Here is an 11,262-nt window from a genome sequence, read left to right on the forward strand (position 1 = left end):
GGTAAATTATAATGTGACATGGGACAGTCTTTGTTAAAAGTTTAGTGCAGCAGTTTTCCAACGGGAAAGCTCTGACCTATGTTTAATAACGTTTGGGCAGCATATGTTTTTTTTTTTCCTGCCAACACGCACCATTCAAACATGGATAAACTTAGAATTCTGATAGACTTATGACACATACACAGCTGTGGCTGTGAAAATCTCCAGTGTCCTAAAAGAAGGACAGACAGGATGAGTATTTCAGGAAGAAAAACAGGAGACAATCAGACAGATCGCAGCATGACTACAACTGCAAACATACACCATTAATTACCATCTTAAGCACAGTTTTTCCTAATAAGCACTGAATGATGAACACCACACTGAAATTTAATGGTCCTTCTGTTTTTGTTTTTTTTATTTAATTCAAGACTGGCGTAGCCACCCTCTCCATTACACATAAGCACATCCCACGTGCTATGACGCATGTTTTAAAAGGCTACAAAATTTCCCCAGTCTCCCTATGAAGGTCATCTTTTCATGGACCTGTGGACCGCTGTATGATTCCCATTATGACCACTCACATTCTGCATCAGACATTTAATTTCACACTTTAGCAAACACACAAGTTTTGTTTCAAAATGACCAACCGAGCTACAGAGAATCACCAATGCTGATGAGAAGTGGGTCTCACTATGACTGAGAGACCAAACAGCACTTCTGCTCTTGAGTCCAGATATCCTGACCTTCTTTCGCACAGTACTGCATATGGACAGTTGCTGTTTATTTATACAAGCAACAGGATTTGAACTACAACATCTGGAATTATGTAATGCCATGTAATAGAAAGTATACGTCATTTTTCCTTACAGTGGCATTTGCACACTGATGACAGTCTTATACACCACTGACAATATGTGCCATCACAGCATTTCATGCCTGTTTCGACTGCTCTTTAATAAAGTTCTTGAAAATCTCAAAATTATCTGACTATATCTTCACATAATAACCAATGTTTAATAAATTATTGAAAAACATTCAACAAAACAACCCAATGGAGGTGCTTCAAACATCTTAAATTGTGTATTTTGTGCCCACTTTTTACTTTTTCCATTTAATGACATTCTTGTGTGTGTACATACTGTAGCCATACATACTTTGTACAGCACTTGGGTCACTAAAAGCTCTGTTTTAAATGTGAATTATGAAAAAATGTTACTTACAGTGATAATAGCTTTGTACATATACAATGTAAATAGCAGTTACTCTGAGGAATATAACACACAAATCCACATGCCTGTGATTCCACAGGTTTCACTGACTGATACTGTGTGTATAATAGGAATGCTGTCAGGAGACAACAGCTGGCATTTGACTGCTCCCAGCTGGAGTGAAAAAACAAACAACAAAACAACAAAAACATAATAACAGACTGAGCTCCGAATTAGTGAAACAAAAGGACGATTCCCATAGAAATCAGATAAATATTTACAAGCAATAAGCAGGTAAATATTTAAGCCTGGGCAGATATTACACACGGACAGTTTGGGATTTTCCCACCAGGATGGGAAACTCCAGCCTCGGCAGTTCCAGCTAAATTCAAATTCTTTGACTCTCAGAGCTGTTTGGTTGATAAAAGAGTGCTCTAGTGGACACGAGGGATGAAGTACAAAAGGATTAGTTTCCCAGTTTGGCAATAACTTGCATCAGTCTTACCTAATCTGTAATTATGGTGGTGAATCAAGGAGCCATGATGCCAGCTGTTTCCTGCCAGCTAGTTACCATCTGAAAAGGAACAAACTCAGACACTGTTTGTTGTTTGCTAACCAAAAAATTTGTTATTATCGACATTCACGTCGTGAGAACAACAAACCTCCACCAAGGCAGCTCACTTACTCGCTCTCAGCTCACTTTTAGGGGAAGTTTTGTATTTTCTACACATTTTTTTTTCTTTGTTCTTTTTAAAACGTTTTGTGCTTCGTACTTTTAAAAAGTTTGCGGTTGTTTTTACTGCAGTAAAAACAACCGCAAAGTTTATCCTGTTGAAACACATTGTACTGTACCTGGGATCATTTTCAGTACATTTTCTTTTTATTTACATGGATAAAGTGTGAGCAGCATTCATTTCATTGTTCAGTAAATAGTTTAGATTATAACCAGTTACTGTACATAACATATGTTGTAATAAAATGAATCAATTATACACATAAAGCATCCTATGATGACATGTTCCTGTCATTCTGAAAACCTATTGTCATTTTTAGTAGCTCTATCGAGCATTATTAATAGCATTGCTATGACCTCTGACCTAATTTTATGTGCTGCACATAAAAGCAAATATATCAAAAATGTTATATATTTGCTGTACACAATATTCTTGAAGACAGTATAAAACAACCCAAAAAAAGAAAAAACCAGAGTCGGGACAGATTAATGCTGAGTCTGGGTCACTGTGAGACAGACACACACAATCACACACACACAGTCAAATTCCAGTTAATTCTGTTCTCTGGTCCAGTAAAGCTTTTGGCCAGTAATTACTCAGGTCATCAACAAAGGCCTCTATTGTGGGGAAAAGCACACACTTGGGCGCACACACACTCACACGTGTGTGCACACACACAGCATTATAACTAGGCCACTGACTAACTACATTACGACCAAAAGAGAAGAGTGTCACCGAACATGTTTGGTTTCTGTCCGAGCCTGCAGGCTCTCAGTGCTGACCGTGTCCTGCTCTAAGGCAGATGGGAAGGAGTTTGCTGATCAATTTGACTGTAACATCAGGAGATGAAGTTGAACAAGTTGAAAAGTAAACATCCTGCACTAGGCGGCCTGCTTTACAAGACTTACTGAGGCTATGTAAGACAAATTTACCTTTTATGGACATAAGAGGCCTGGAACAGCAGGCTGCGTGAAGCCAACTGTTCAGCAGGTATTCCAGTGCTGTAGAGCTACAGGCCAAAATCAGTTGATTAAAGACAGATATACGTACAGTACATAGCACTGAATACTTCTGCCAAAAAGCCAAATTATAATAGGGCTGAAGGTATTTAAGTCTGCAGGTTTCCAACTAAATCCTGCACTATTCTATATTAGTTTTATGAATGCAAAATAAAAGCAGCAAAAGCAATTCTGTTGATCAACACAAAATGTAATCCTTGGCATTTGTGGCTTTTAAAATAAATTTAGAGAGCTAAATTGTAGGTTCTAACTTTGAATGTCTAACATTATTTTACTGGAAAATGAAAGCAGTTTCATTAACTGTGGCAGTGAAGATTTCAGTTTTTATTCATGTGCCACTCAAAGTGTATGTGTCAAACGTCAGTGTCAGATTTTTCAAAGGAGGAGGGAGAATATTCGCTGTTGGTTTAAATGGTGAAAGAAACATGAACTCTGCTTTAACACGATACTGCATGTATTCTTTGTCTGCAAAGAGCTTGTGCACGGGCAATATTGACGCCATGCTGGAGGGGGCGGGACGTCACTGTTTTGGAGTGTTGTGTGGTTTGTTTTTTTTTTAACTTCCTATTTTCATGGCTGAGGTCTCCCACAGAATACCAACCAAGCTCAACTACACAGCCTCGCTCAAAGAAACACATACTGCCCTGTCTCCGGCTATTTACACTTCCTTCATTCCGCTTTGTCTTCCATGTCCTCTTTTAATGGAACTGGCAGAAAGTGTGGTTCCAGTTTAGGGTAAAATATGTTAGGTATGTATACTGGAGATTTCTTGGCAAATGTAAGCATAGAAAAACAAATTAATTTCCTTAGTTACCAAATGCAAATCTCCCATCCCACCAATTAATTCACTATTGCTATGTAATCTTAACGACTATGTCAAAAAAAACCAAAAGTAGCTGGTTGGTTACCCCAACACCACAGCAGAAAAAGAGATAACTGAAAGAGTGCCAGATAAAAATGTAGAAAAGACAACGGAAATATGACGTTTCTGTTTTTTCATGTGATGTTTTTGCACATCTTTAGTGGAGCTAGAGCTTCAGTGGAACTTGAGGTCACATGCTTCATATACGTCATCATTTGTTTCCACTGCACTTTGTCACACTTTGCTTTTATAGATTAAGAGGGGTGTTTTTTTTTTAGACTTTAAAAGACTTGTACATTTCAGCTTAGGTATATCTTAAACTCAAATTAAGAATGTGCATAAAAACATAGCTTAAAACACAAAGCACCCAAAAAGAAGTTTATTCATCGCTTTGGTCAGTCAGTGCTTTGCCAACATTATTAGAGCATGTGTCAGTGGTTGCTACATGAACTCAATTGCCCCAAGGATACTGTTGAGCTAACATCAACACCTGGCTTGTCTTTGCTCTCCTGTGCCTGCCATTTTTCTCCCTTGGATCTTTAGGTGTGTTTTTGAATTTCACTCCAGTGTGCAGAAGACATTAAACCTACACTCTAACAGATGACAGTCACTCATTTAACACCTACTCTTAAAAAATGAAAGCTAGCAGGAAAAGTTAATCATATAGCCACAGTTACCCAGCCCCGTTATGAAAACTATAAATCATGTCTGTCAATGCGTGCAGTCACCAGTGATTTGGAAACACTGCGACTGCACTGTTTCACCAGAGGATAAGTTCTGTTTTGAAAGACTTATAGACATCTTTCAAATCTTTATATGACACAATACTGTTGACACTCAAAGAGACCTTGGAAACACCAGCGATAAACCAGCTACACACCCAGTTTACATTTAAAGCAATTTAAACCACTAGTGTTGTGCTGGGTGTCGCAGCATTCAGAGGTGTGATTCTTCCTGCTTTAAAGTCTGTGGTGAACACACCACAGCTTGTCCTTCTTAAGTTGTCAAAAGTAACAAGACTTCTGAATGTAATACTTTTAACAACAAAACACTTATAGGTTCTTACAGCCAACTGACCACCTCCCAGTCTGAATCATTAAGGAGGACATCCAGACAGAACAGCAGGCAGAAGTCAAATGATTAAATTAAATGAAATGTGTCAGGCAGTAAGAAGGTGTGTTCACATCTGAGCACATCATCCCCCAAGAAGAAGCTTGGAGATGGTACAACTTTTGCAAAACATCAGGCACCAACATGGCTGGAGGGAAAAACAAAACAAAAACGGATACGATTTCTTATAAAACTTTTCTTTGTTTACCTTTCAAATGTCACATAGGCTTTAAGTCTAGAGAGGATCTGTCACTAACCTCTAACTGACCAATCACCATGCAGAATGGTAGCATTTCATGCGCAAGAACAGCCCCTTTAAGTAAAACTATAATAGGACATAAGCATTGTTTTATTTCAATGCAAACATATTATCAGCTCTGCGTTTTCAAAACATTTTCTGTAGAAACAGGTAGAATTCATTATTTTAGCCATTTAGCTTCATTAGCTCTTATTCATTGACAATAAGACTATTAGTGTACTGAACAGAAAGTGGGAGGCTCTACATTTGCTTTGTTATCAGCTTATGAACTAAAGAATATGACAAAGTATATAATCAGGTAAAATCCTGACAAATCTTAGCTCAATATGAACTCTCTTTAAGCTCCTGAGAGAAATTACGGTTCTTGAGTGGGTCAATGGTTCACCAGCTAGTCTCAGTTTCAGTTTATCCGCTATTTTTGATATCAGTGTACAGCAGTTTTTAGCCAAAAACGCAGATTAATTAATACTCGAGAACATTTAAAGCTCTGGATCACATTTGGGGTAGTCAGAAAAGTCTGTGAAACACAGATTTACTCGTTTATAGATCCAAAATGCCACATATTCTCTGAAAGTGAGTAACTTTGGCTTCCCCTGGTAAAAACAACAGACATGACCAAAAACATTTCCTTGACAACTTCTGCTGTTCTTCATAATCAGTTCATTCACATATAAAGGAAATAATCACCATTTGCACCTAAGAAAATGACATTTTATTGTGTGAAGCTTCCAGGATTCCTGGAACGTGTGGGTGCTGCTGCATCACAGAAAAAAAATGACTGAAATTCTACGAAGACAATAAAGGGATTAATACCCACATCACAGAACATTACCAAATTCTAACTGTTTATCACTGTGTAAATATTTACAGTGAAGACAGTGCTCTGCTCATCTGGCCTTTCACAATCAAAGAGAAACAGTAAATTACTAAATTATGATCAATGCTGGAGAGAGATGATTGCAACATGGATAAACAGAAGGAGGCAGCAGTTTGTCAGTCACTCACAGTACATGGACGAGTCCACACACATTCTGCTTCAACGCACATTCCTGAATGTGTCTTAGCATGAAAACAACAGAAACAGGCTGAGCTGAACCCTCAGTATTCAATCAGTAATATGCTTACTGAAAACTGTTCATGATATCTATCATGGTCTGGAATTAAAATGTAAATTCTAAGTGGTTTTCATTAAAGGAGGGAGAGATACTGAAGGTTAAACCCACCCTAAGGTGATGGGGAAGAGGTTTTAACCAAACTAAGGGGTCTTCTGGTACCTTTGTTGTCAAACACCAGCTGCTGACAGGCGCTGGATCCGCCCCAGGGGCAGCTGTACACTGCTCCTCTCTCCACAATGCTGTCCGCAGACATGTTAGCTCGAGGAGCTCCAATCAGAACGTCTGACCTGAGGAGAGGAGAGGACGTTATTCCGTAACACAAACAGCCACCAACTCATACAGAAAAAGCCACAAATGCTCTCATGTAGTAATTAAGCTGACCAAGAGAGGCTAAACTGTGTCTCATTCAGCTTAGGAAACAAAGCTTAATCTTTCAGTCATCTGTTACCACCTCAGTCTAAAAATCTGTGCATACATGAGTCAGCTGGTGTTTCAAAATATGGGAGCTTTACTGCCATAGTAATTTCTGTGAATGAACTCAATATGAGGAAAGTCTGTGAGTAAGAACTCATCAAATACTTGCATATGGATATGCAATGTGCATATTAGCTATACGAATATGTATATTTCTTGATAGATAAATAGACAGGGTTAATATATTGGTTAATTCTGGCTATTTGTTGATATACCCACAATGATATTTATAATAGCCAATAAATACAGTTGTTTTTGTTTTTTTTAAAAAAAGAAGTGCTTGGAGAAATACCCTTCAAACGAGTGCTGATGTTGCTTAGTTTATACAGAGTGCACTCTGCCACACAAATGCCACAAACATGACAACAAGCTAATCCAAGCAGAGTCAGGAAGAGTGTAAACAAGCGGTGCACAGCTTGTGACAATAAAACAGTATTATTATAAACTGCAGTGTCATGTTTAAATGCTCATAACAAATGTTAACGTAATCTTTTTAGATTTCTTGCGTCTGAAAGAAAAAAAAATATCGACCGATAAATCAGATTTTTAAATCATTGCTGTACACATAAAATGAACATCAGCATTGCTATATATCTGCATTGTTTTTGTTTTGTTTTTATTCCTGCTATAGAGTTCAATGACAGTCTTTGGTGGTTATTAAGATTCAATATCGCTCAGGTTCTGAGGCGCAGTGATGAGGTGGTGGGATTTTTCCCATCTTCTCATAGTCAGAGCGTCGTCACTGTCCAACTTTGTGGTGTAAGTAATACCAACAACAGCACATTTCAGGCAGGTTTTTATATTTAGCACTGAGATTGATATTGTTAGCATAAGGATATGCATTAATGCATAAAAAGGCCAAGAGTTCAGCCGTGTGTTCAATTTACTGAAGCACAGTGAACTAATAAACACACTTTATCTAGCACCAAAGCAAGGACTTTCTGGGGATCTAACCATCTCACAGAACTTTAAACTCTGGTTCATCCAGTTAAATCTTAAGTAGAGGAGTTCCTCAAAAGACTCATACTCCCCAGGAAGTCTGTGGTGAAAGCAGAACTTTAGTCTCTAATACAGTTCAAACTAAATTTAAAAAGAAAAGAAAGAAAACACTGGATGCTGCTTTTATCTTCAACCTGCTCATTTCTTCCAGTGTTGATGTCCCTACTCTGCATAAATCACACAGGACTACAAATCTACAGGAGAAACACCCAGAGTACCACAAGATGATATTATCGGTACTACTGACCAAGACTGGTACAATGACCTTCATGTGTAGTATTGGTGTCCCTTTAAAGAGGTCTACACAGTGCTGCAACAGTGAGTGTTTGTCCAAAAGTATCATTGCCTGGAACATCCCCTACTGACTATTTCTTAATATAATAAACATATGAAACACAGATCATCTCCCGTCTGTAGATGCTGCAGTAACATGACAAATTTCCTCAGCAATACAAAACATAATTTGGCTGCTTGTAGCGATGCTGCAAGAGACAGCCAACAGTTTTCATGTGAACAGTTGGTCTTTGTTCAAAGCATTAAGGTTTCTCTGCAGTGCGAAACAGGATTTGTTTATAAAGAGCCATTCAGTGGACATTTTTCCTTTTCAACTGTTTTCACTACCTAATGTATTGACCACTTATAAAACGAATGAATACTTTTAATCCGTTAAACACTGCCGTGCTAAAAGGCTGCTGGTTCAGTGAGACCGAGGTGGTTGTACTGATTGATGTGGTTGCATTAAAAGCTGACAGGAACCACAGTCAGTAGAATAAAAGTAAAACAACAACAGGAAAACAGCTACAAATCAAGTATCTCTCAATACATGTAATTACTGCAGGCCACACATTGTTACGCTGGGGTTTTTTTTTAGCTTCCAGCCACTACTGCTGCCTCAAACTAGCTAATAAAAATTGAATGATAGCCTGAACTTAGCGTAGCTTATTGTTTGTAACACCTTTTTTATTTAACACAATATATAGCTCTAAATGTGAGACAGTGCCCATAGATGCATTAAAAGGCCTGTTTACAGCCTGGTGTAAAAACTGTTTTTGGCCTCCGTGGAGAGTGTCCACCTTCATAACAATTCTAGTATGAGGGAATTTGTATTTATCTTCATAACTCATCCATCTGAATGCTGACAACATGTTTAGCTGTAGTTGATTGGTACCCGCTGGGTTTCAGCTTCACTAACTGGAGTCACCATGTTTAAACAACTGTTGACGACATGGGTGTGGTACGGAGCATCTAAGAGGTTTGTGATTCAGTTTTGGTGAGTGAAATTGTAGTGCCTGTCTGTTATTTAGCACTAGTTAGTAGGCATCTGTAACTGTGCATTCAACCCATATGGTTTATAGATGACGTTTCCTAGCGACAACTTATCATTGCACCCTATCATCTAACCACAATCACTTCTGGGTTCAGTGAACCAAAATGCTTAATATGCATTAGGCCCTGTGAGGAAAAAAATATGTATAGTTCCTTTTTAATAACTAGCACCAAACGAGTCTCCACAGTGACCGTGTTCTGTATGAGGAAATATTTACATTATTAAGCCATGGTCAGCCAGCTTCAGTCCTGATATCATATTATACAAATCCCCTCTGACCATGGCAATAACTGTAATATGGGCAGTGAATTTCAGTGCTGATCTAATTAGTGTTACTAAAAGGATTCAATGTTTTTCAGGCTACTGTAGATGAAAGTCTCTGTCTGTCCGCTCTGTCAGTCTATTGAGACTGCAACATTCCTCTGATATTTTTTCAAATATGGAGAAATGGCAGGCAATCGATGTTTATCTACACAGCATAGTGGTTTTAGATACTAAGTTAAAACACAAAGTTACAGAATCTGAGTATGTTCCTGTACCAAGGTCAACAGGGCTCTGCTTTGAGGGAGTTATCTGCAATAAACTGACATTTTCCTGGGTACCTACTGATATATGTTTAGTTGAACAAGGAATGAAATCCACAAGAATTGATTTAACACACACAAAAAAATGAACAACTGGGGTAGGGGTTATAGGATGATGTTTTAAAGATGTCTGGGGAAAAAACCTGTTTTCTTAATATACATAAAAAGTAGCACGGTGCAAGTTTGTTAATGTGCATCTACAAAACTGCTGCAGAAACTCTGTGCAGGGAGAGAGGATGACAGGCAGCTTTTTGCTATCATTTCATGCAGACACTCTAAAGATACAGCAAGAAACAAGACCAGGAAGCATCAAGGCAGATGATAAGACTGTTATTAGGATATCTCACACACTCCAGGGAATATTTTTTTAAACGTTTTTCAGGAAATTTTATGACACTTGACAATATGGGAAACAATTTAAATGCACCTCAGGTTAAACCTCCTCTATGACTGAGGGCATCGGCACTATTTTGGGACTGCACTTAGTCTGTTAATGATGTAAATTAACTAAACAAAAAGAGTCTGAAAACAACTAGATCAGTAGTGTTCTTTTGAGAGAACTACTTTCACTTCAGTAAAACTAGATAACCATGGATATCCACTGCTTCAGTAGACGAGAGTTTAGAGCAACAAGCCTACATGGCCTCTGGGCACTGTTCCTGTTTGTCTGTGTTCATTTTAAATAAAGTTACAGCTGGTGTAGCTGTGAACAGAGAAAACCTTTTCTTGAAAGTTATGCCCTTACAATTTGGTTAATAAAGAACTGAAGTAAAAGTTAAAAGTTAATGGACTGCTGTTAATGGACTGTCTTCTAATTTGTTGTCATGTTAAATCTTAAAAACATATTACTAACTGAGAACTTGACACTAAAAAAGAAAAGGGCCCAAGTGTAAAACTTTAGTAAAGTACTTTAACAGAAGCATATATAATGTAAAGTAAAGCAAACCAAAGGTTACATTGAACAGGCGCTTCTCCATCACCATCATTACCATAACCATCTACTCTGCTACAAATCTTACTGTAGGTTGTTTGAAGGCTTAAAGAAGTCCACCGAAAAGCCGAAGTAGCTCCCCTCGGGTCCGGAATATACGTAGGGATTATCCACATCCAGGTTGAAAGAGCTGGAGCGATGGAAGTGTAAACACACCAGGACCAGCAGAGCAGCTGTCCGTGTCCCTGCCATGGCTGCTGCTGGAGACCTCCGCGGCTTCACCGAAACAAACACAGACGCCCAAGATGTTGTCTGTCCCTTATCAAGTTACTCAGTTAGCTAGAGGTGTTGTGGCCTGTATGCACCAACGGTGCAACTTTAAAATGCCTAAAATCTCAGCCCTGCTAACAAGCGTCCCCCCCGCAACCGTACGGAGAACAAGTCGTCATGTAATTGTTAAATAAAACACATTCCCAGCTTGTACCGGAGCTAACCAGCGTCACACACAGCGCAGGGCGGGGGGAGAGTCAGTCTTTCACCGGCGATTCGTTAGTTTGTCTAACCGATGAAAGCGGCGTAATCTCGGAACAAGCTCGGGGAGAGGCCGCGACACTGTGTATGCGTATGGTGTGGGTAAGTGTGTCAAGCATAGGCTCGC

At 38.7% G+C, this 11,262-nt stretch overlaps 1 protein-coding gene across 1 annotated transcript in view; it reads right to left on the reverse strand.

The window, feature by feature from the left end:
* The window catches only part of itgav (integrin, alpha V), a 39,004-nt gene extending 27,742 nt beyond the window's left edge, over window positions 1-11,262 (reverse strand). Inside the window, exons 1-2 of the mRNA XM_040001010.1 lie at window positions 10,693-11,262; window positions 6,449-6,576 (exon numbers count right to left, since the gene is read on the reverse strand). Coding sequence (XP_039856944.1) covers window positions 6,449-6,576; window positions 10,693-10,856 — 292 coding nt within the window. The 5' untranslated portion in view covers window positions 10,857-11,262. The remainder of the gene's footprint in view (window positions 1-6,448; window positions 6,577-10,692) is intronic.

Source organism: Simochromis diagramma, unplaced genomic scaffold (genome assembly GCF_900408965.1).
Source record: "Simochromis diagramma unplaced genomic scaffold, fSimDia1.1 OVJJ01000322.1, whole genome shotgun sequence".
In the NCBI taxonomy this organism is placed as follows: Eukaryota; Metazoa; Chordata; class Actinopteri; order Cichliformes; family Cichlidae; genus Simochromis; species Simochromis diagramma.